The sequence below is a fragment of the Anser brachyrhynchus genome (assembly GCF_964034855.1).
Source record: "Anser brachyrhynchus genome assembly, chromosome: 20".
NCBI classification, from domain to species: Eukaryota; Metazoa; Chordata; class Aves; order Anseriformes; family Anatidae; genus Anser; species Anser brachyrhynchus.
The window spans coordinates 2,181,166-2,206,869 of NC_137713.1; the positions used below are offsets into that span (position 1 = coordinate 2,181,166).

Sequence of the window (25,704 nt, forward strand, 5' to 3'; positions counted from 1 at the left end):
GAGAGCTGAAAGTTAGTGTCAACTCACTGCACGTCGTGCTACTCCTAGTTCAGCTCCAAGCAGCAGAGGTGTGCAGTTTGGTAAGAAACGGGCCTGAAGAAAGCCTTATCTGTCAGCCGAATGTCCTTCCGATAGGTGCGTCCCGAATGGAGCCCGGTCCTGCAGGCGAGTCCCAGAGCCGGGCGCTGAGACGGGCGAAGCAGGTGAACGCGGAAGGAGAGGGCTCGGGGTGCTGGGGGCTGCTGGGCGCCAGGGGCTCGGCTGCTTCTAGAACCCGGCACGCCCTGCCCGGGGCAACCGGAGCCCCCTGGGGCTCTTCGGGTTGATGCCGAAGCCCAGAAGCGCCTAGGACAGGACAAGGCTGGCAGGAGGAGGGCTGCCCCCTGGAGCTAGCAGTGCTGGGTGTGAGCCAGCAGCTCCTGGGGTGGCTGTGCCCAGTGCCTCCAGAGGCAGCACGTAAAGCAGTGTCCAGAGATGAGTGGGAACATCAGGACAGCGCCTGCAGCTCTAATCCAAAAGTCCTGATGGGACCGCTTTGGTCCGCTGCATGGATTGTTTTGGAGAGCTGGCGTTTTCCACATAAGACACAAGGTGGCGATGGAAATCATTTTTTCCTCCAAAGCCTCTGACTTTTAAATACTGAGTAGCCACAGGTCAATGTCCCGGTCACAGAAGGAAGGATACAATATTTTTGTTGAATCTGAAGCAACCCCCTGAGTTTTCAAACGGCTCATAGTCCAGAGGTTTAAGAAAACTTGCCTGTAAGCATTACAGAATCACAGAATCATTAAGGTTGGAGAAGACCAATCATAAAGAATCAATATAGAAGTATGCCATTCACCCTTTTCCAGTGTAAAAATAACAATTTGAATCTTCCTGAGAAATATAAACCTGTTCCCCCCCCCCCCCAAGTGCAGTATGAAGAATAAACACGTAGCTGCAAATCAGGATTGAAATGATTGCCCAGTTGAACAAATCTTTTATTATTCTCAAGACAGAAACCATCAGGAACCCAAAATTTGTCAGCCCGGTAAATAAAAACTCAAAAATTTTGTAAAGAGAACTAGATTTTAAGCAATTTCAAACAACTAACTGTTCATTTTGCATGCGTTTGTCCAGTACCGTTACTCCGTGTTCGCCTCCCAGCCCCAGCACTCGGTTTCGCTTTGTGACTCGGTGTGCTGTGTCTCTTCTGGGCTGGGAGTGCTGAGACGAGCCTAACTTTGCAGTCTGACAAGATGATTTAGGGCACTGCCTGAAGCCGTAAGAAAGCTTAGGACTAATAGCAGCACATCTTGGGGACGGAGTTAGCAGTGGCAGTTCACCTGCTGACTGCAGAGGAGGAGATTATTATTATTATTACTTTGTTTGTGATTATCCTGGTAAACAGGCAGCTGTTGTCAGCGTTGCGAGGGTTACCATTTCTTTTCTGATGTTTAAAATCTTCCGTGGTGTTTCCTAAATGAAAGATGATTTTGGTTTTAAAAGACACCTGACCTTTCTCTCTTTTTCTTGCCTGCCAGGACAGGAGTCGTACCAGGACGCATGGTGTCACTAACCCCCCTAACCTAGGATGATCTGTCCTGTGTTTGCACCAGTGACGTTATCAGAGCCTGGGGAAGAGACATGGAACCCGGGCTTGGCGTCATAAAAGGTAATAACATTTTCCCTGCTTTTTTCTGATATATTTGCATTATTAAGGCTATGCTTGCTTTTTTGAGACACCTTGTGTGTGGGGAGGTTCCACATGTAAACAGTGTGTGTGCTGTAAGTCACGTGAAAGTAAGTAATGTCTTGTGTCCGGTTTCCAAACGCAGTGGGAAAGGGACATGGATTTAAGCAACATCCCCTACCCCTCAAGAAGCAGAATCGTGGTTACGATTGTAAATCCCCTGCCGTTGCAAAGTACGTCTGAGCTTTGCGAAGCAGGATGTTCAGATTGAAACACACATTCTTGCTGTCCACAGTTTGAGGCTTGAGCACTGTCCTTTCTAACTACTTCAGTCTAGAACTGAAAGAAATGAGAACCCATTTCTGTTCCCATGTAAGTCACAGCAACGTTCACCAGCTGTCCCAAATGCGGGATTTGATTCAGCACGGCTAATAATTGTTGTTGGGGGCGCCTTACCCTCAGTGTACTACATCTAAATCAGTTACTGTAATTCCTCCCAAATTGCATTTCCTTGTAAAACATCGCCCACCAATACTCATTCACAACGAAGGGATTTTGCTGCTGGTTCAGTAGGGAAGTGCAGCTGTGAAACATACCAAATCCAAAGCTTTTATTTGCTTGTGTAAAATTCACATAATGTTTTGGGAAGCATTCTGTGCTGCGTGTCTACGAATAAACTGTCCTTGTGTAGGATGTGCACTAGGATTCCTCTGTGAAAAAGCCCCAGTGGTAATGTTACAGGGATAATTGAAGTGCAGCTTTACGGCCCTCAACGCCGAGGGCTGCTATTAGCGTTACAGTTCAAAAGCACCTTCCCAATCCACACTCCACTGTTGATGTATTTCGTTTGCTGTCTTCTTGCGTTCTTTTCCCCGGCTGCCCTTGGCCGGGCGAGTTGCTACACCCGATTCCGTGTGGCAATCCCTCCTCCGGCAGCGCTCGCTGACTGGATGGCCGCGGCGGGCAGGGCGGGCGAGCGGGCGGCCTGCAGGTTTTCGCATGATCGGGGTGCCGAGAGCCCTGGGCACCGAGCGCCTGTCGCAATCCCTGCTTTTGTAAGCTGCGCGTGTGGAGTTAGGGGCGGCTTGGGGTGGTTTGGGGCACGGCGCCTCGGCGGGGCTGGGGCTTAGCGCTGCGTGCGGCGAGGCTTCAGCCTCCTCCTCTGCCTCCTTCAAATACATTTTTTTACTGGGGAGAGGCCCCTTGTGTAAAATGGGGGGTCCTGAGGCGCAAATAAAGGCGTTTATCCCCTGAGCAGCCTTCCAGCCGTGGTGCCGAGGGGCCTCACCCCAACACCTCACAGGCCCCAGCCCCTCATGCCCGCACCGGCGCCCCCCGCGGCTTGCAGTGGTTGGCTCCGGGCCGCCCCCGTTCTCCCCCCCCCCCCGTCCCCCCCCGTCCCAGCAGTGGGCGCGCCCAGCCGGCCGCTCAGGCCATGGGCGTCTCCTCGTTAGCCCCGCCCCGCGGCGCCCCGCGCCGCTCTCATTGGTCACGCCCCCCTCCCCGCTGCGCGCCCGCGGGGAACCAATGAGAGCGGCGCGGGAGGGGAGGGGGCTTAGGGGCGCTTGACCCGAGGTAACCCCTCGCATCACACCACCGCGCCGACGGGGCGTGGCCGGGGGCGTGGCCGGGGGCGTGGCCGGGGCGGAGGGGGCGTGGCCGGGGGGCGTGGCCTGGCCGGGGCTTTGGCGGGGGGGGCTCCGCGCCGCGCCCCCAGCAGCGCCGCTGCCCAGCGCCAGGCCGGGGGCCCGCGGCGGCTCCGCTGGGGTCGGCACCCTGAGGTGAGCGGGGCGGGCGGGCACCGGGACCCCCCGCCGGCAGCACCGGCACCCGCACCGCTGAGCGGGGGCCGCGGCAGGGCCGGGGCTCGGCGGGCGGCGCCCCTGGGAGGCGGCGGCGGGGCCCGTCCGGCCGCGGGCAGCACCCCCGGGCCCGGCACGGAGCCCCCCGCCCCGGGCCTGCCGGAGCCCTGCCGGAGCCCCTCCGCCCGGGGCAGCCCGGGCACGGCGCTCCCCAGGGGCCGGGAGCGGATCCGGAGCGGCCCAGGCTCCCCCCCCCGGTGCCCGGCCCCTGAGGGTCGGCCGGGCTCGGGCACGGCCCCGGGTGGCTCAGCGCGGGGTGGGGGGGGGGCTGCTGGAAGCGGAGGCCCCGCTTCGTGCGGGTTTGTGCCGTCGGGGCAGGGCGGGCGAGGGTTGTAGCCTCAGCACGCCGGGGAAGCGTGCGTGCCCGTTGGATGCGCGGCTCCGCGTGCGTTTGTCACCGTGCGGTAATTCCAAAGCGGGCGAGGAGCTCCCAGCCTGGGGGTGGGCGCACGCAGCGCCTGGCGGAGCGCCTCGCCGTGCAGCGAGAGCGGCCGGAGAACTTCGGCGGGGTCCTGCAGCTGCTGCTGAGGACGTTTAGGCCAGGAAGCGAAGCGAAGCCGGGTTCGGAGCCAGGCGGCGGCTCCAGGTGGAGCCCGCAGGTACGGGCTGCTGGGGCTCGGGGCGTCCGCAGGGGCGGCTCTGGGGGTGAGCTGGGTGCTGGGTGCTCGGCGCCCGTCCCGCTGCCGGGGCCTCTCTGTGCCCTGGGCGTGCGGGGGCTCAGCTTCCAGCCCTGCCATAGCTGTTGTGTGTTCCTAAAGGCAATTAAGTAGTCACGCTGTTAAACAGACACGTGGCGAAAACAAAGTAAAAATAAAAGGTTTCTTTGTTGCATGCTACCTGCGTTCATTCAGGTAGGGTAGTGGAAGTGCACGTGTCCATCGTTCGCTTGGTTAGCAGTACAGATGCCTGGGTTTTGCGTAGTGGGCCTTTAAATAAAAGCAGTTCTCTTAGAATTCCTTTTTCTATGGCTTACTACTATTGTAGAGGTGCTATTCTCTGTTTTTGAAGGAACCCACAACTAGTTTTCACAAAGTAATGCAGTTCTTTTCAGTAGTGTAGTCCTCTTTAAAACAGGGTGGTTTGGAAAAGAAAAATAAACTCACAATTAAAAGTAATTAAACTTAAGATTACCCTTAATTTTAATTAAAACTTAATCTCTCTCCTACGTTAAATTTCACGTCCAGGTATGGTTTGCAGTAATAAGAATGATCTCGAAGTGAAATTGCCATAAAAACTTGTAAGGCCTAGTGTTCTCACACGCGCGTTTCATTGGCGAGCCGAAAACGTTTCGTGTGGTAGTAGCGTTGTGGAGAAGTGAGCTGAGTTTTGTTCTACCTCAGGCAAAAGCAGATGTGTTACTTCTTAAATCTGGATGGCAGAGTTTTCGTTGCTCGTAGCACAAGGCGTACAAAGAACGTGATTTGGGTTTTAAATAACCCCCCAGCTCCGCAGACGTTAAGGTATGAAAATACTGTGCGTCTGCTGGCTTCCAATATGAGCTGGCTTCTTCGGGAGGGAGGAGTGTGGCTGTGATTCTGTAAAGATAAAACCGTGGTTTAACATGTGTTTATGCAATTGAGCAAGCTCCGAGTGCGTGACGTTACACGTTCTCCCGTCCCTGCGAGATGCAATTCTCAGGACGTATCCCTCCGTAATTCACAGGGCTTTTTCGGTATCTCTGCAAACCTCAGCGTAGGGTGTGTATGTAGTCGAGGAGCCGGGCAATTTTGGTTTCGGGGCCTCGTTCAGCGCTATTAAAACAACGGTACGTGCGCTCGGGTTAGCGGTGCCCGCTGTGGTGCTGGTGGGTAGCTGAATTTCAGGCGCTGCCTCCCAACCCGTGGCCGTTGTTTGATGCAGCTTCGGCCTTCTGTTCGCAGTGTGGGAAGCAAAAGGCTTCCGCGAGGAGGTCTCCGAGAAATTATACCTTTTATTTGGCCCCAGAGGATGCTGAAATTAAATTAAATGTGAATAATGGATTTCAGCACACCGAGAACAAGCCAAGCTTACGTCTGATTTGATGCCAGTTTGTTACCGGCTGACCGCGGAGCTTCAGCAGAGCTCCCGACTTTGGGCCTGGGCTGCGCGGGGTCAGCAGTGCGCTGGTAAATGCGCTTGAATGGGGCTCGGCGGATAACTGACTGCTTTCGGAAGGAGTTGTACAAACACGCTATTCAGTCAAGTCGTCTGAGCCTGGCACTGGGATCGGGGCCTTGGCGCTGCTTCGGTGCTTTCTCAGGGAGCGTTTGTGTGAAACGCCGCGCTCCCGCTGCTCTTTTTCCTTTACCTAGAGGAGGAGAAACAAAAGCCTCGATGCTTAGTTACTGAAGTATAAGTATTTCAAATAAGAAAAGTATTTCAATTAAGAAAAAGTCTTAATTAAGGAAGGGTCGGGGTTCGTTTGGCTGTATCCCATGTTCCTCAGTGCTGATAGTTTTGCCAACAGTAAATCCGTCTGGATGAAATTCTCCAGGAGTGATCTGACGCCAGAATAAATATACACATAAATGTTGCCTTCGTGTTTATACGCACAAAGAAAATTTGGTTAAACTTTGCTATCTGAGCAATGGGAATAAATGCGTAAAGAAATCCTCTTGTAGGGGTTAGCTTCTACACTTCACGGGTGGGGGTGCAGGCCTTGCAGTCCTGCCGCCCAGTCTTTTCCTCCTCTGCCCTCGAAAAGGGGCAGCTAGATCCACCATCGGCATACCTCCGTTGGACGGGTGTTTGTGGCTTTCCAGCCACGAGGTGGTTAAGTGCATCTCCCTGTAAAATGAACTGCCTGTGGCCCCGGTGAAACTGGAGTTTGTGGGAGTAGTGATGTCAACACCGGGTTTGATCTAAATAATTCAGTCAAGTACGTTCACGGTAAAAGTGCGGGAGCCAGTTGGATCTGTTTTTAATTCTCAGTTACTGATGAGAAGAAAGAGCATGGTGTTTAAGGGTTGCAGTACCTATAAATTCCTCGTCTGTGCTCTAATTAAAGCTATGATCACGTCCTGTTTGTGTTATAACCTGGTCTAGTTTTGCTCGTGTACCGGATGAAGGCTGTCCTGTACGTACCAAACCTATCGTGCTGCATCGCCGTAGCGTGGCTGGAGTTGGCAGGGCTGGCGAGGCTTTCTCCTTGGTTCGGGGTGGCATTAAATGTACCAAACCATCCCTTCTGCGGGACAGTGAATAGCAGTAGTGCAGTGCCTATTGAGAGACTGGGGCCCTGAGGCCATGGTTCCTCATCTGTCTTGTCCGTGCTGCTGTGTCACAGTTGTTACGGTTTATTTCACAGGTAAATACCGTTTTTTCACACGTAAAAGTACAGCGTGTCAGCTGCGTTTTCTAGCCCCTGGTTTCTCATGAGGTTTCTAATTATCATCGGGATTTACTCTTGACCATCAAATTCAGCTGAAATTGGACAGCAGGTTCAGAAGCTCAGAGGTGGCAGAGGAAGAAATTTGAATCAAGCAGGTAGCGCTGGCACAGAACAGCGTTTCTTTTAAAAACGGTGCTAAACCACAAGTAGGATGATCAGGTGTCCCTATCTTGTGTGCGCTAGCACGGTGCTCGGAAGTTGCCAGAACGATGGGCTGGCAGGAGGTGCCCCGGCTTGACTTGGGCGTCGCGGGTCCAGCTCCTGCTTTAATCGGCGATCAGGAGCTGGCTGTCTGACCTGCGCGGTCCTTTTCCACCCCGTAACAGTTCTGCGTTCACTGTCTCATATAGTCGAGTAAAAACATGCAGAGTATTCTTCGTAACAGTAATATTTACTTGTTAATTCTTTTGTTTTCCAGTTCATTTTGGAAGTGGATAACTGCCCAGATTGCAAGAATAACAAGAGGTTGGTGCACAAGCATTTCTAATTTTTAATTGTTTGATTTCCAGCTGTGTGTAGATAAGTGTGTCAGAGTTGGGCAGAGCATATCCAACGATAAGTCACCATCCCACCTGTCTTTGTGCTCCAAAGTATTCCTTTGTTCTCTGTCTCTCGTGTTCCTTTGTTTCCAGTTATATTTTTTTATTTTATTTAAAGAAAAAACATTCATTCATTGTGGAAGCAGCACTGATTTTGTGATACTCAAACCTCACCACGTTAAGAGATTCTTCTGTCTATGTGATGATTTTTAATGGTAAATGGAGACCTGAACTTTCATATTTTCATTTTGACAAGTGTAAAATGTGCCACTAAGTTTCAATACGTTACCATAAAGTAGGAGCTATCCCCTGCCTGACATGGGTGATCTGAGACTGGGAGGTTAAAGTCCGTGCGATGTTGCAGAAGATGGCTGAGCCAGTCTGACAGCTTGCCGCTGCCAGGAAGGGGAGGTTTGCCTTCTCCATCGTTCCTTACCTGGATCCTCCTGTCCCCTCCCTCTGGCTTGTCAGACCCATTGCTGCTCTGATTCCGCTTGCTAACCTTGCAGGAAGGGATCCTATTTTACTGGTTGGTTGTGGTGCTTTTATAGAATCAGGGCAGAAGGTGGGCTGGAAGGCACCTGAGCTGCTGCAAGCCGGCAGTGTGAGCTAAAAGGTTTTGAGCTAGCAGGTCAGAAAAACCAGCCGCTGGGATCCCCGAGTCCTCGTACAAACAGAGAAGGCAGCGATCGTAACAGAGGTGACTCTTGTTGGTCCTGGCCGCCCACCTAGGTTCAGCCATGGTGTTTGAACGTTGCATTTCCAGCTGGAAGCGAGCTTTGCTTTGTCGTCGTCTTTGTTCTGCAAGAGCAGACATTAACCTCAGGTTTTGTTTCTGTTCTTTCTTCTGCCACTTCAAGTGCTGAGGGCACAATTTGGAGGAGCCATGGAAGAGTCTTCCCAACCCGCTAAACCCCTGGAGATGAACCCTCACTCTCGCTTTATTATTGGCTCTGTGTCAGAGGATAACTCGGAAGATGAGACAAGCTCCTTGGTGAAACTTGACCTGCTAGAGGAGAAAGAGAGGTCTTTGTCGCCTGTGTCTGTCTGCTCGGATTCCCTTTCAGACCTAGGACTCTCCAGTGCTCAGGATGGCCTGGCAAGCCACATGAGGTATGGATAAAATAATACTTGCTTCCAGTTGTCAGTCCTTTTACCCGATCCATTGCAAAGATAATCCAAAGCTACTCCTTGCTGAGTACTAATTACTCTCACCTTTATATCCAGGTTCTGGGTTTGGCTTCAGATGTTTTTACTGTGCCAAGAGATCTTCTGGCACTGTTTCAGAATGACTTCTGTGTTTATCTGTAAGAATAACTTCTGTTTTCCGTTGCTTTTAATGAAACATCTGTGCCTAAATTCTGTAAGCACCTCGCAGAAATCTCAGCTGTTGAGTGTTACGGTGGGCACTTCCCTTATACTGCCTGCCTCTTGTCACTGCTTTCAGAAAACTGAAATGTGTTGACTGAGATCTTCGAAGTTCTCGTTTCTGGACAGGCCACCTTTGTTGAGAGCAAACAACTTACAGCGTTTGCTTATTTTGTCTTTGCATGGAATTTGGTGCTTTCTGTGTAGCCAAAGAATTGACAGTACCTCCGAGTAGTGTCAGTGATGCCATGTTGATTGGAATGAATGTTTTTTGGTTTGGACAGAGGAAATTGTTTCTGCTTAGCAAAAAGATTGATGACGTAAGAGGTGGTAACTCTTGATTGGTACCCTAAGAGGTGCTGCTTGCAGCTCGGGGAGGTGTTGGCCTCACACGTGGGAGAAGGGCTCTTCCACTCCTGCTCCTAATTCTTTGTGGCTTTGATAATCTATGAAGCTGGTCTTTTGAGGTCGTGGTGTTAATATTGCCTCGTTAAGAGGCCCCGTTGTTTTACTGTGGTGCTGATTTGCATACCGTTAGTGGGATGGACCCACCAAGATTTTCTGTTACAGGCTCGATATCTTGTACTTCTCAGTGTGCGTATAGCTCAGGTTCTTGGCAGAATGAAGCAAGACTCGGCAGATACCAGGTCCCCTTTATCTGTTTCCTATATTCCAGCAGGTGTGGTGCCCGGACCTGGGCATGATATTGTCCCTGAGGCCTTTTTGGTGCTATGCAGAGCAGGGAGGTGTCGTGTCTGGGGAGCAGCGGTCACCGCGCTGACTATGAAGTTAACGTGCGCTGGGTGTGACGTTCTGCACGTGTCGGTGCCGAAGTGCAGCTACTCATTTCAGGCTGTAAATTCCTTTAGAATTAAATTATTGATTCCAAAGCATCTGCAGTCGTTCCTAGCTTTACGGTAACCTTGTAACTAATACATTTAAAAGAAAATACTAAACAGCATTGCTGTTGGAATTAATCCTTACCAAATCCGTGCTTCTTGCATCCTTCCAGTTCAACAGAACAGTTGCTCATCGTCATCCGAATTTCCAACTACCCAGCTACTACAGCTGTTTCATGTATACTTGCTTTATTTAGGAAAATACAATCCTGGACAGTATCAAAAGCTGACATAATGTCCAAATTCACTGCAGCAATTGATAGTCCCCTGTTTGCAAGTCTTTTCAGCATGTAAGGGAAGGAAACGTGTTTTTGCTTTGGGAAGATTTATCCGTGACATCCTGCAGTTGGATGTAACTTACCTTTCTGCCTGCCAGTTGCTTACAACTAGATTTGTGATTGTTTGTTCTGGTGCTTTTCAGCCTCACGTTCTCCCGACAGTTCCTCCCAGTGGTCAGAACCAAATCGAGAAAAGCATCCCCTTGACTTGCTCTTTTTGTCTGCCATTTTAAAAGGTATCGTCCTGTCCCAGAACGTACAGGACAGTCTGGATCCCGCTACAGGTCTCTCTGAGCAGTCCATCACTACCGTTAATTTGTTGCTTTTGAAGAAATAGTTGCTTCCAAAAAATAATTCTGCCTTTACTGGCCAGCGGTAGTCCTCTGTGAATGACATGAAATCCTTTTCTGTTTAGCATCATCCCAGGACTTGCAGTGAGACCTCTGCTATCCGTGGACTTTACAGCCAGTGCTATATCCCTGATACATAAAGGAATCCTCTCCTCTTTTTCTCCATGTGTCTTTCATGGATAAGAAAACACCTTTCCTGTTAGCGTGCAGCAGGGATTTTAAGGGGTCCGTGAGTAGTATGGGCAGATGTTTGTATGACCAGCCAATCCTTTCAGCTTGTTCTCCTGTTTTGCTGGTTTACTTGCTTGTGCAGAGTAAGGAGTTTTAATCTGTCCTTTTGTTGGTGGTATCCTTGCCTCTTCGGGGAGACAGACTGAAGACAGATGGCCCCAGCGCAACGAGCCTGTAACTAGAGGACAGCAGCCCGGGGTTCGCAGAGGTGTTATGGTCAAGCTGATGGACGAGTTCAGCCAGCTGGCGGTAATAGAACAGATACAAAACCTTAAAGCGAATTTAAAGGGGATTACTCTTCCAGTGACCGTCACTTGTTGGCAGCACAAAAGGTAATTTTGAGGCAGGAAGAGCTCTGCTCCTGTAACTATATACGTTTTAGGAACAGAAGCGGGATGGAGACATAACCACTGGTGTGGAAACAGACAATAGGGGAGCAAGAAAATCAAGCAGTGTCTGCGTGTAACTTCGAGGACACTGCCTGGCACCAGAGAGCCCTAATGCAATAGGTGCGCAACCTTGAGCACCTCTGTTGTAACCTGCTTGCTTTGGCACTCTCTTTTAAGGGTACTTGACTTTTAGTTAACTTGGAGAGAAATGCCAACGCAAATAACAAAGTTACAGCGCTGGGCTGTTTTTCTAAGATAAAGTTAGATGAATTGAAAGAGTTTTCCAGGGTGGTAGTCAGTCCCTTTCATCAAACAATTTCCAAATAATGTTTACACACGGACAAACTGAGACAAAGACAAGCTAGACAGATTGCCTGAATTCACTCTGTGACAGCAAATTAATGGGACGTGAGAATTCTTACTTACAGCTTCCTTTTGGAAGCCATGAAGGTGCGACTCTTTCTGGACTGGTAAAGACAAACTCATGGGGAGTTGAGTGCAGTGTTGGTGAAACAAGGTGCAGGTCCAAGGGAGCGTGTCTTTCTGAGGAGGTTGCCAAAAAATCTTTCTGTTTGCTGGTTAGGCTCACAGTTCCACACAGACACTGGTTAGCTAACCATGGACACAGCTTGTATTCGAGGTGAGCGGCTGCTGCAGGGGCGTTCTTCTCACGGAACATTATCTTTAAAATACAGGATTGAGTTAGCTGAAAAAGGGTTGCGTGAGCATACCCAAGCTGTCCTACCTCTTCGTAAAGCATGTCAGGCAGTAAACCTGTTGCTCTGATGGCTGAAGAGAAGAGATTTCTTCTTACGGCACAAGGGAGCTGGAAAGCAGGCTTGTCAGCCCTCCTATTGAGCTGGTTTTCCCCTCTCATACCCCAGATCGCTGAAGTTCAGGCAGTAACACTTCCTTTCTCCTCTAATCTCCATTTTGTTGCTTTGTGGGGGTTGTCTGTAAGACCTTCTAACCCATCCTCTAATATTCTGTGCTAGTGACCGGACCTTTTGTGCAGCGGCTGTCCCAGCTCTTATCTTGATCTCCCAAGCAAATTTTCACCCCTGTGAGTACCAGAACGACTTTGCTAATGAGAAATGCTCTTTCTCCCTCATCAGCTTTCACGATCAGTCATCAAACTCATTCAAATACAGGTCAAATGAACAATCTTTGTGGAAGATGCTTGGTGTTGGGATGGAGGCTCGGGGCGATCGTGCCTCCCATCGGATCTGGTTGGCTGGGAGCCTCCTGCGCTGTGCTAACAGGCAGCGCTGCTCCTCCTGCCCTTAGACCCCCGTAAAACGCGACATCACGACGACTCCTCGTGAAGCACACACGTTTCACCAGGCTGCTTGGCGTCTGTTCAGCACCTGAGACTTTGCAGGTCTCCTGTCTGAGCTGGAAAGCATCGCCAAGAGCCTTATCATCTGCCGGGGCTGTGATGCCTGATCGATACCTCCCGACCCAGCTCTGGGCAGTCGGTGCCAGCCCGTGTTTCTTCACTTGGGCATGCGGGGCATGCGTGCGCCGTGCTGATCCGTCTAGCCCCTTATTGATCTGGCCAAGTGTTTGTGCTGTTGCTAAAGCCGGTCTTGCCGGGACAGGCTGTACAACACCGGCCTCCGTGCCCCTGCGTAGCTGTAAGACCTTTGGTTGTGCTGCTTGATGGCTACGTTACGGGATTGAGAAAGCCGTGATCTGATAACGAACTGCAAATCAGCGCGTGTTGCAGCAGTGTTAGGAGAACTGCGGGCTGGGAGAGTAACTGCAGGTTGAAATGTCCTGAGTCTTTCTTGTAGCTGTGCTGTATTTAAAGAGTATCGGTGATGAAAACTGTAAATTCCTTCCTCTCTCAGTTACAGCATTGAACATGGAAAAGAAGCCTCCTGAAAGAAAGTACTTGTAGATAGTTTACATTAACAACATTTACTCTTCGTTGTGTTTTGCACCTGTAGATAATTACACTCAACAACACTGTTTTTATTTTTGTCTTTTGGATTCCAGGCATAATTGTGTTGTGTTTGAGCTCAGAAATATCCATCGACTGAAGGCAGTAGTCCTGTTCGGACAGGACACAGCGTTTGCGTGCTGTGCAGTGAGCCGTTAGACAGTCGTTACGTTCCTTCTGAAATTTTCAGTGGTGGATTAAGTAACATCTCCATAAATGCCACTTGGAAGATACTTTGGGTCTGTTTATTTTGTTTAATAAATTGTTTTTGCCTATTGCTATATTTAATTCCTGTTTTTAAAGATAGCATCCCGTATCAAATTCTTTTTAAAAACAGAATAAATCCTGCATGTCTCCTGGTATTTGTACCGCAGGGCTCTCGTTTCGTAAGCAAAATTGGGTGTACAAAGTCACCCGGCAATCCCCTTGCATCAACTGAAAGCCAAATTTTTGGAAGTAGCTCAGCTAATACCTCTGATAGTACACCCACAGAGACTTACTGCCTTATGTTATCTGGACTTCTCAGTAAATGGTCTCAGTAAGTTATTGAGATGCATAAGAAGAGCTAATCGCCTATTAAAATCAGCTTGAAAGAAGGCTTCAACTTAGGGCTGGAGAGGAGCGCACTGAGTGCGCCTAGCCTGGCACAGGGAGAGGGTGCCAGCTTCGAGACCGGGCTTAGAATAATTGCAGAGCACTGAAGGAAATAAAGGAGCCTTCTGAACTTGTTTTGAGTTAAGAAAATGTCTCTCCAGTCCAACCGTTTGTGGTTAGGAGTTTATAGAGCACTGATCTCGTAGGGCCCTCGGTGCGGCTGTGTTTTTGTGCACGAATGTGCGTAAGTACCCGTGTGCTGTGGCGGCTGCGAGGCTGGTGCTTTCACTGCCGCTTCCGAGACTGGCCCGGCTGCATGGAGAAGGACTGCTCTGAACAGACACCTGCCGTGCCCGGGTTTCCGAGCCCTGGGGTTGCTGCTGCAGTCTCCTCCTGTTGCCCTGCTCCCCGCCATCAGTTGCCATGGTGCTGCTGAGGTTTCGTGTAGGGCGACTCCATGGGTTTGCATCTCGCAGGCCCGGAAGGCCCTTAATGAAGCTGGCGTGGCACGCCGCTCCTTTTCCTTCTCCTTTGCTTGTGATCAATCGCCGTTGGCTCAGCGGGCAGGGCAGAGCGGTGCTGCTGCCTGTTTCCGCAGGTGGTTAAATTAAGGCTGTGCAGCTTCAAGGAGCCCCGCCAAAACACAGGGTTTACGTTTTGTTACCCCAAGTGTCGTTGAGCTGTGCTGCAATTTTGAACTTTATCCACCTGGAGAGAAAATCTGAATTTTCCTTCTGTATCTGCTGTGGAAGAGGAAGCTTGGGATGCGTTTTGGTCACTGGCAACTTGTGAATTATTTGTTCTTCCCTACAAGCTACCGTGTTTCTTGACAAATACGCTTCAGAGGCCTCTTCGTCTGCATGCCTACCAGAAGTGGCAAGAGTGCAGAGCATCTCCAGGCTAGGTGACGACTGGCATCTCTGTGCCCCGTCCGTGAGACCAGACGTACGGCCTGGCACGTGGCCTGTGTGGTGACACGGGCAGCACCGAGCTTTCTGTGCAGGATGCTCTCCCAGCGTGCTGAAACACAACCCCCCAGCCCCTCCGTTCTTGTCGTTCCTCTCTCCTTCATGCGGAGCAGAGCTGTCCAAAGCTTGAGCTTTGTCAAAGGGCGCTGGAAAGGACTTCTCTGCTGCAGAACTGTCCTGCTGCGTGTGTTAACTTTTGTACTGGGTGTGGACGTTGATTTGATTCAAATTTGGCTGTTTATTTGGACAGATATTTGTGTGTACCGGGTAGTTTTGAGGTCTGGGAATGTGGCGCGAGGGTCTAAGCAGGAAGGATGGGATGAAGAAATGGGTTCTGGAAGATGAATTTGAAGGAGAGGAAAGGGGCTCGGGGCGTGCGGGAGGCTTGCTGAGCACGAGACTGCCTGAAGGCGAGCGCAGGATGCGCTGGAAGGAACGGTCGGAGGGAGTGGGGCACAGATGTAGGAGGGCTTCCGGAGTGGGGAGGTTTGGATCGCGGTACGTAAAAGCGTGTGATCCGATCCGAAGGAGCTCAGGAAGCTTTAGGCCGTCAGGTTCCCTCCCATGATAACAGGCGAGGTGCTGCTTTAGGACTGGCGGAGAACACCAGAGATGTGGCATGTGCGCCCCGTGGTACGGTTCAGTTTAAAATCCGTACAGCACAATGGATAAATGCTGGGCAGGTGATTTAGGGGAAAAAAAGCTGACCGAGAAGTGTCGGCATTTAACGCCTGCATCCGCTGCTGCTGTGGTACGGGGCTGTTGGAGAGGAACGCCAGCAGCTCGTGCTGGAACCAGTTACTGCTTTAGGCTGTGCACCTGCCCTGACTGCTGGTCAAAATCTGCGTTAGCGTGAACGCGGAGTTACTTAGCCAAGAAGCAGGGAGAGGGCTGTCGTGTTTCGGGCTGTGTCCTTTATTTAATTTCCTGAAGTCTTCGGGCTCAGCCTTGTGTCAGAGCTGCGATGAGTCTCCCTGTGTTCTGATTTATAGGCTGAAGCACTGATTTCTGGCAACGTCTGTATTCGAGTTCTGTCTCTTTAAGGCTGCAGGAGAAAATGGCTTTGAATAAGTGCGGATTGCTGCCTCCCAGTGTCTGTTGCCCAAGATATAGCCAGCCCTTTACTCTGGCCACACAAGTCTGCATTGCTTGCTGGATTACATGTACGCTTGCTTGTTCTCTCAGCTTTTTTGTGAAATAGGTTGCAAAGGCAGCCCTAAAAAAGCAGAGCAGATCTCGTGGATGCCTCGAGAGTGTTAAAGTCCCACCACCCAGATCAGATGCATGCACACATCAGCACGCGCATATTTACAAAACATAAAGCCTGCGCGGACGAGAGGAGCTGCCCTCCCTCCAAACCCTTCACAGGCCTAATCAGGGGGAGAAACAGAATAATCCCGTCTCGGTGTGCGTGTGCATGTGCGTGTGTGTGCTGCAGTCTCCTTAAGGCTGCCTTTCAAACGAGCCGGCTAATGCATCGCCGCCCGTGGAATAAACTGCTACGTCACGGAGGGCACTTGGCATGTTCCAGTGCTGGGATCAATGCGGGCTCCTAGCTGCGATGTGCGTCAGGTATGTGTCCGTAACGAGCGCTGCTTTTGGAGGAGAGCAGGGGAGAGCCGCGCAGGCTCTCCTTTTGTCTGACAGCAGGCCTCGGCTCTAAAGAGGGGGACGGTTTCCCGGCGTTATTTACCGGTTGGTGCTGAATGGCATTGTGTTAGGAAGTGAGCGTTGTAGCGTGTGCTCGCTGGTAAGTATTGGTGCAGAAGGACACAGCCTCGCGTAGCGTGTTTCTGTAGGGGTGCTGCGGCAAATCGCGTCCATTGGTGTCGTAGCAGGGAATTCAGCTGCTAGAAGGCAAAAGGAGTATTTTTAACCACTGCTGAAGCTGTTTCTCTGACGTGAAGCTGTGTGGAGCTGTAGGGTTTGGTCCCCTGCAGCTACGGTGGTCAGAAACCGTTTGGGCTGGGAGCTGTGGGCAGGCTTTTTTGGGAGCACAGGCAGATATCGGGGAAACGGTTTTCACAAAAACTGAAAAATAAAATTTCAGTGACCCTGACCGTAAATTTTATTCTCGAGTCAGAATCAGAAACAGGAAACTTACTGGAACCGTAGATCACGCAAGAATGTTACTTAGAAAATGATGGAGCGTGCCGTGTCCTGTGCGCAACGCGTGGCCGGTGAGGGCGCTGCCACCCTGCTGGGCTTTGCCGGTCCTATTTAGCGGTGTCCAGAAGAGAAAGCGACACAGATCTTACCAAGCCGAGTCTGAAATCTAAGTCTCTACCGCTGTGGTGGCTTGTTTGGAACTGGGGAGGCGGTGAGTTTGTGGCAGCCACCCCGCAGGAGCCTGATGCCCTGGGGAAGGTGTGTGCCCGTGGCCGAGGCCGAGCTGCGCTGCGGGGGCCTGGATCCGTGCATGGTGCGCAGGAGGCCTGGCAGGATGGAACCAGTGCTGGGGAGTGCTGAGGCAAGTTGCTTTTTCTGACGTGCTTCTGGTTTACGTTGAGTTTAACGAGAGATTTCTGACGTACTTCATAGCTGGGTGGCCTGAGCAGCTCCTCAAAGAGGGAACAAAGGCTGACGGGTGAGAGAGGCATTTAGTAACTGGGCAGATATATCCTGTGTTTTAACACAGCCCCTTCTCTTTATCTGGGCACAAGTAAAGTGTGCAGCTGGAAGGGATCCCACGAGTCATCGGGGCTGCGCTTTTGCCCCAAGGTAGGGTCACCTGCGCAGTAAGCCAGTCTTGATCAGGTACTACTCAAACCTGTTGTGAAACCTCGCTTTTCCCACAGCACAGCCTGTGCAATCGCTTTGCTCGCTGCTTTAATCCACAATACTATTAGAAGGTTTTTGTAATATGTGGTCTCTTTGTTGTAATGTAAGTTCGTTGCTTCCCATTGACGGGACACAAAGAAAGTACTAGTCCTGTCCTGGCGGTGGCAGGACCCGTGGTCTGCCTGGGTCCGGGGGTTTTTGGTTGTTCATACTGTTCTTTGACCAGTCTCGCTTGGATCTGCTGTCCGAGGTTTGTTTCCACTGTGACTTCCTTCACTGCCACAGCGTGTCGCTGTCCTGCTGCGCCCTTCTGCTGACAATGCTTGAAGAAATTGGATCTGTGCAGAATTGTTTGCCTGCACTTTATCAGACACGTGGCGCTTGCTGTCGGTCATCGCTCATACCGCTGTCTATTCTTAGTTCCCCATCTCCTGCAGTGACCTCACCTTGCTCTTCAGGGCTCAGGGTTGCATGCTGTCGTCTTATTAACATGCCTTTTTCCTCTGGGCACTCACTCCTCTTTATTATTGTTATTATTTATTTTTGAGTGATCCTGGATGGTTGGATGGCGTTTGCTCAGACCCTTGGAATACGTGTGCATCAAATAAGAGCTGAGCTCCCTGGGTATGGCCCTGCACTAGAACAGACCTGAATGCTGTGATATTTAAAAATGTAATCCAGTTGCTGCCGATCCAGCTTTGATCACCAGTGTGTTATAGCTGCAGTCACTGCCCTTGCTCATCCTTCACCCACCCACCGAATTTGCAGTTTGTTTCTGCATGTGCTCGATACTGAGTAAACGTTCCTCCTCTCCCGTGATGCTATGGACCCGGTGGTGCTGCAGCACCTTTGCTTGTGAGGATGTTTAATCTTACAGCGCTCAGAGTGAACTGGTCTCTGTTTTATGGGTGGAGAAACTGAGGCACAACAAACCGGGGTATCTTGTCCAAGCCCTCCCAGCTTCCTTCCAGGCTGGCGTCCGTGTGTTCTTTGTCTCGTGTTCGGATCACCGACGTGCTCTGTGCGCCTCTGCAGACCGTGTGTCCGACTTTCCCCTCTGTCATCCTGGAAATGCTTTCCTCATCCCCTCCCCACCCACTGTGACAATCCGATTTTAAATTCTGTGCCTTGATTGAATTCTTCGGGCTGATTTCCCCCCATGGCCGCTCCTCAGCAGCTACCTTTGCGACAGGACGGGAGGTGCTCGCAGGTCCGGGCAGCGCAGGGCTCCGGTGGATGCCAGCGGGCTCTGCCGGCACGCGGGGAAGCTCTGTGGTCTCGTACGAGACTCCTCCGGCACGGGGAGTGTGGACGGGGCCGGCTGTGGCTCTGGGAAGCAGCTTCTCAGCGTGTGCTGCGGCAGCGGGGCTGCGTGCTGAGCCCGGTTACGTAACCTGTAGATCGCTTTCTCTTTTCCTGATCAGCTGCTTTCCTCTGAACGCGGAGCAGGGGAGCTGCTACCCTCTGAATGTGCATGCTGCGTCACAGGAAGAAAGGGTGGCAGGGGGGTGGCAGAAGGCAGGGGACAAAGGTTAACAGGCTGGAGCAATCCGGGAAGTGCCACTGCTTCAAGGAGAACCGTATGAGTGGCAGAGGCTCTCGGCAGCTTTGCCCTGCTGGGTTTTGAGCTGCAATATTGAAGAGAATAAAACGGCAGCAGTTACACTAGAGGAATCGTTGGCAAGCTTGCAGTCTGTTAATTCCTTCACTGAGGCAGTATGGAGGAGTCTGCAGATCAGAGTCAGGAAATGAGATATCACATGCTGCAGAGGTAAGAATTGCAGATATGATTGTCTCTCCCCGTAGCAGCACCCGTCTTGGATGGAAGCAGTTGGGCACTGTACTGGAATTTGTACTGCTATTTTTCCATGTTAATTTTATCCCTCAGAAACACTCGCCATTTTCTGTAAGGTGTTTGTGCATGCAGTCTGTAGGAAGATGCTGAACTGCACTGTAGTTGGGGAATCAGGGTTCATAAAGTTTGAGATTCTGCACAACTTCTAACCTCTATAAGCAGAAGGATAGGTGAGCGTTCAGAAAGTTCTTATGTGGTAAAACACTGCAGCTGTGACCTGGTGAGGAGTAGGGGTAACTGTTACTAACTCACCGTTTATTCTGTTTTGCTTAGAGCTCAGTCTTCTTTCTTCATTACTGCCCAACTTCTCCCCTACCTTACCCTGCCAAAAGAAGAAAATCTTTCCTGGTTTGGTTATAATGTGCCACCTGTGATTATTAGCGAACAAACTTAATATTCTTGGCATGCATCCCATCACAAATTAAATGGAACTATACTTGCTTATAAACAAGTGTTTGTATTTTATTTTGGATGACAAAACGACAATAAAATCAGAAGTTTATCTGTAGCAGTATCTTTATTTGTGTAATAATTTGAACTTGGCAAGTTAGTCCGTATTCATACACGTTCACAGATTTTGAACCCCAAGTTTTTTGTCTTTTTTTTTTTTTGAGACTGCTCTGAATAAACGTGCAATGAATAAACCTGTATCACTTATTCCTTGGGCTGTGCTCCTTCCTTGCCATGCCATAGATTCTGGTCTTCTTTAAAGACAAATTTGATGGAAATTCAGCCTTACCGACACTTTTACTCACTTTCTTGGCTGTTGGCCTCTGTCCTTAAAGTCCCAGGCAGAGATTTGCCTGTGGTTAGTGAACTCTTGCTGATAGCAGCCACTGCAAAGTGCAGTGACACCGCTTATCTCTGAAGTGCAGCTTGCTGGAAGAAGGGAAAGTTTTCTGGGGAAGTACCTCCACGCACTGAACTTGATCGTATGCCCTTCTCCGGCTATCAGCTGGCAGCTCTTTGGTCTGACCCGGTACAGCCCTTTGTATGGCCTACAATGTCTCTGGGAGATGGACGTTTTTTATTTATTTTTAAGCATGTGTTAAAATCATCCTATTGATCTCCTGTCTCTTACCTTTTATTTCTCCCCTTCTGTCTGTGTTAGTACCAAAATTATGGGAAAGACTGCTAAAAGGAAAAATCTGGCTTCAAACTGCATAATAGCTGTGGTTTGGTCAGGATTTCTTTCATCAGTAATTTTTTTTTAGTCAGAGTTCTGGCCTGTGGTGTCACTGTGCTCCTGCAGAAGAGCTGGGGGGGGGCTGCTCCCCAGCTAGGCAGATCCCCATGGCACCCGTAGGACACGGCCTGTTTCTGAGGGGGCTGTGCCTCCTCCCGGGCTGCCACCCAGCGCCTCCGGCAGCAGCAACTCACTCAAACCCCAACCTTAGCACGGCCGCGAACCTCGCGGCTCGCGGGCTGCTTGGCCTCTGGGGCTTGCCCTTGGGTTTGCTTTCCCTTCGTGCTCTCCCGCAGCGATTCCGCCCGCTTTCTGCCCCGTCTCGTCCTCTTTCGCAGTGGGGTTGCTCAACGCATCAGCGCTTCAGCAGCTGATTAGGTCAGAGGCCCCCGATGGCTTCCACAGGCACAGGGCGGGCGGCTGGGCCCGTGGGGCCGCCGGGCACAGAGCCGCTGGCTGCTCGCGTGGCTGCACCCCGGGCCTGCAGCTTCTTGGGCCTTCCCTGCGCCTCGAGCAGTCCTTGAAATATCTCCCCTGTGCTCCCTACAGAAAGGTTCTGCGGCCGGCATGGTGGCTGGGGGGGATTTCCTGTCAGGGTGCTTGTGGAGAAGGAGTCTGTTAAAAGCACGCTAAATGTAGGAAGAAAATGCTGGTAAACGATAGGGGGACCTGAAGAGGCAAAGCTCAGAGGCTTTGAAGTGAGAAGTAACTTGTTGCTGCCCCGGTCGTGCTGCAGTACAGTAGACACGCTGTGAGTCTTCTCTCACAATTTCAGCTTTGTAAACTTTAGCAAATCAAATCCTGCCATGGTTGCAGAAGCAAAGGGTGATTTATCCATTTTTTTTCCTGAGGAAGCTGAAGCATAAGAAAGGGACACGACATTCCTATTTCCACAGCAAAAGAGCGGCAGAGCACAGAGTTGATCGGACACAAAACTGGCTTTGTCGTATGGGCAGTAACACGATGAATTTGTCCTCCAGAACTTATCATAAAGATATGAAAGATCGGGTAGTGGAAAATCCTTGGAAAATGATTTTAAGTTACCAGTCACAGAGATGGCAGAGCCTCTTATTTACACTTGGAGGGTTACTCGCTGTGGTTCTCAAATAGGATTTCCTGATAGAGTCCGATTTAGTACATTGTTTTACCAAAGCAAGAAAACAAAGTCGTCCAGATCCAGGCCATGGTGGGCTGGAAGCAGGGAATAATTCTAGGGGAATATGGTCAAAGGGATCTTTACAAATCATTGACATATCCTGCTCTATTCGTGAACATCTGCACTGCCAAGTTCCTTTTTTCTGTCCCCCTCACATTGCCTTAGGCCCAGCATGTCTGGCTTACACCTTGTAAAGCAAGGCCGGGACAGGAAGAAAGTTGACGTGCAGCGGGATTTCACTGTGGCTTCTCCAGCAGAATTTGTTACTCGTTTTGGAGGGAATAAAGTTATTGAGAAGGTAAGTTGCTGACCTTTTTGACTTCAGCAGATTGCATTCTTGTTCCCTTCCCTTGAGCAGTGGCTTCTCTACGTAGAAGGCTGTACATTGCACGTATCAAAATACTAATATTCCTGCACTTGAAAATTGTATTTCTGCCTGTAATTATTCCATTTCAGTTTTATTTTAAATGTGATAAGTAGACATCCCATTGTTTTATTTGGTGTGACTGGAAAAAAAAAAAGAGTGAGCTAGAGCGCTTCTGCTGGTACAGGAATATATTTTATAGACATATAACAAATGTTGACTGGACAAAACACTAAGAAATCTATTTAAAAATACATAGTCATTTAATGGATGAGGTCTTCTCTGTTCAGGTGTTAAAAATTTTAGCAACTCATTATGCCTGTTCTCATGTGTCCTCCTGCTCTTTAATCCAAACAAAACAATACATTAACATCTTTATGGTCAAGCAGGAGCTGATTTCTGGTTTGCTTGATGGGGCATTGAATGGTTTTGGTGAATTGAAAACTGGCTGAGGAAACTGAAGAACCAAAAAATTGGATGAAAGACTCTGATGAGAAAACAGCCAGATTTATTATTGCTTAGTGCTTTGTGCTATTTAGACTCTATCTCATCCCCGCATCTGATATACTTAGGTCCTGATAGCCAATAATGGGATTGCAGCAGTGAAATGCATGAGATCGATCCGACGCTGGTCCTATGAGATGTTTCGAAATGAGCGGGCGATCAGATTTGTTGTCATGGTGACTCCTGAGGATCTGAAAGCAAATGCAGGTGAGTGAAGGTGCACAACCACCTCCACACAGGCCTGTGTGCCCACAGGGGTGCAAGAAGTTGAGTGTATGTCTGCTGTATCACACGCTGTTCTGTCAGGTAGCAGCCTTTTCTGGGAGGAGATTATACATGTCCATTTGAAATTGGAAGGAATACAAAGCACCAGACGGGTAATCTTGCGTTACCTATTCATTCAAAACCATATTCAGATCTGACTGGAATATACTTACCTTAAACATGGTTTTAGGTTTATATTGTTAAGTTTGATTTCACATATTTGCTGACAATCTGTAAGCATTTATATACTTTAGCAAGTACCTGCTTCCTGTAGGTTTCTGGGATAACCTGAATTTACCGTAGATCCTGAGTGTTAGGCACTTACGCACACATCAAAACTTTTAAAGTGTTTTTAAGGCTTTTTTTTTTTTAAGCGTAACAGTGAATAGTAATTTCCCTGCCTGATGTTCTGGAGTGACAGTGGTCTGATGCCAGACAGGAGACTGGAGGATTTGATCCCCAGTTAGAAAGGAGGGTAGGAAGTATGCTTCTGGGATGTGATTCTGACCGTCAGAATGATGAATTAAAAACAACCTTAAAGTGGGATATAATCTTGAACTGATTTACAGGAATGTTTGAGCAGTTTTAGAATAGATTTTTTTAAATGCTTTCAAGACAGAAAGTTTAATGTTTGCTATAGGTATTTTATTGTGTAGAAAATACTCTTGGATCACTGTCATGAACTTCCAAAGTCAGTGAGAAAGAAAAGTGGATACAGATTTTAGAATTTGCTCATACTGTAGATTTAGGGAGTTTTAGACCAAGTACCATTAATTAGACTTGCAATCTAATGCAACCTTTGTTGTGTTTGCAGAGTATATTAAAATGGCGGATCACTATGTCCCAGTTCCAGGAGGACCAAACAACAACAACTATGCAAATGTGGAACTCATTCTTGATATTGCTAAACGGATTCCAGTGCAGGTGAGAAGTGTCACAGTTTTTAAATCATGAAATGACACTAAGTTCTCTTAAATAATGAGTTGTATCTGGTGAAAAAGATAGGTCAAAGAAATGGAAATGACAACCCTATACTAACACTAAAAGACAAGAATATTAGAAAGCAGTCAGATTCCCAGTATGAATATCTGTGGGAGACAGAAGATTTCCTTCACCCTTTCACTTCCCTAAGCTTAGTTCATCTTCAACAACTTCTTTGCCTTCTTTGACTCGTCTGCAAGATGCAATATGCTGGTCCTTTAAACTAAACATACTGTGTACTTCAGGAATCTTGTCTGGCTTATGAATGTTACGAGGATTTTTTCTGTTCAGTGGAGAAAAGAAAGACTTGGAAGTATCTGCATGCTTTGTATTTCTGCTTACTTGCCAGTTTACTAAAACAAAGAGTGAATTGTGTTATGTTCTTCTGCAGGCTGTATGGGCTGGCTGGGGCCATGCCTCCGAGAACCCTAAACTACCAGAACTTCTCCACAAAAATGGGATTGCTTTCATGGGTGAGGATATGTACTTCTGACCAGAAGCGTCATCTCCATATCTGAATATAGGATAAGGTTTTGGACATGCTGTGTTTAAAACTAAAAATGGACTTAATGTGATGAAAGTTATGGTCTGAACATAGCCTTTAGCTTGGGAGACAGTTGTATCATGTTCTGACTTCTAGCAGATCTGCAATGACTTAAGCCATCACTGCAGAAATACGCTGAGCTTTGAAGAGGAGTGAATTTAAAAGCTGTGTTTTGATTCCAGTTTAAATCTCTTACCAATCATTAGCTACAGTCCCACACAAGCCAAATTTCTAGAGAAGTCAGGGCACTGAATTATTATTCCAACAGCATGTGATGTGCACACCTAGTACCAGCTACTAGCACCTGACATCTCTTTGAGAGCAGGCCTAGCTTGAGGAGAAACACATGGGCAGGTAGTGGTGCTTGCAGGTCGGGTGTTCCAAGACTTACTTAACGTGATGGGCACTTAACAAACTATTGTGATACGGCTGTGGTGGCATTGCTATGGTTACAATTACCTTTTTCTTAGTCAAAGGTACTCTAGTCTGTTTGCCTTTAGATTCCTGGATGATAGAGTTAATGCTCCTGGTTTCAGTTCAGAAATGTTGGTTTATACCAGTTGGGATGTGGCGTGCATCAATCCTGCTAACAGCTGTTGTATATCGCTCCTACATGGAACCCAGATCAGAACTGTGGGCATTTCCCTAGTGTTTGATAACTCCTGTGTCTCTTTCATGCGTTGTTTTTGGTCTTTACAGGTCCTCCAAGCCAAGCAATGTGGGCTTTAGGAGATAAAATTGCTTCATCAATAGTGGCTCAGACTGCTGGCATCCCAACTCTTCCTTGGAGTGGCAGTGGTAAGAAGGAATTTACCTGTGTATAAAGATCATTCTAATCTTTTCTTCAACACACTTAATCTTTAATAAGTATCTGTGCACAAAAAGGTCTATTGGATGTGTTCCATCTGTTTAGGGATTCAAATTGGTGCCATCCAAGGCTTTTAGGCATAGTCACTATGTCATAAATAAATACGTCAGGCAAAATTTACACGTTCCTTAATGTGTTGTTAGTCTAACAGTACTGCTGTAGTATCTGGTGTTTCTACAGTTTCTACTTTTTTAGCATATAACTAGTAATTCTTGAGCACACAGCCAACACTCTGCTTCCATGGAAGCTCTATGCAGTTTCAAAGATGATAAATAACAACCTGTTTCTCAGAATTGCGCAACGTAGGTGAAGGAGGATATAACTGTGGTTGGCTTCCCAGATGAAAATCTTTGCTCCCCAGAAAACAGTAATCATCTGTTTATGTTCTGCTTGCTCTTTTTTGTAAACACATCCAGGTTGGTTCCATGAGGAACTGTGGCTGCTATTTGTTTCACCAATGTCTAGTGTATGAATTCTCACTGAGCCTTGCAGCAGAATGAGCTAGAAGATCATGCTTATATTTCAGGTCTTCGAGTAGACTGGCAAGAAAATGATCTTCAGAAACGTATCTTGAATGTTCCTCAGGAGCTATATGAAAAAGGCTATGTGAAAGATGCAGACGATGGACTGCGGGTAGGTGGCTAGTATTTTGGAGTTATTTGGAGTCCTGCTGCATGCACACCTGGTGGGAGCCTAGAGATTTGGTGATCGCTTCAAGAAGCTATAGTTCTCTGTA

General features: G+C 49.0%; 1 protein-coding gene across 1 annotated transcript in view; it reads left to right on the plus strand.

Annotated features, from left to right (window-relative positions):
- Positions 1-3,345: 3,345 nt before the first annotated feature.
- Positions 3,346-25,704, plus strand: part of ACACA (acetyl-CoA carboxylase alpha) — a 124,894-nt gene continuing 102,535 nt past the window's right edge. Inside the window, exons 1-9 of the mRNA XM_080563324.1 lie at positions 3,346-3,453; positions 7,323-7,369; positions 8,304-8,556; positions 21,609-21,741; positions 22,380-22,518; positions 23,390-23,499; positions 23,948-24,029; positions 24,800-24,898; positions 25,495-25,608. Of these exons, the coding sequence (XP_080419450.1) occupies positions 8,330-8,556; positions 21,609-21,741; positions 22,380-22,518; positions 23,390-23,499; positions 23,948-24,029; positions 24,800-24,898; positions 25,495-25,608 (904 nt within the window). The 5' untranslated portion in view covers positions 3,346-3,453; positions 7,323-7,369; positions 8,304-8,329. The remainder of the gene's footprint in view (positions 3,454-7,322; positions 7,370-8,303; positions 8,557-21,608; positions 21,742-22,379; positions 22,519-23,389; positions 23,500-23,947; positions 24,030-24,799; positions 24,899-25,494; positions 25,609-25,704) is intronic.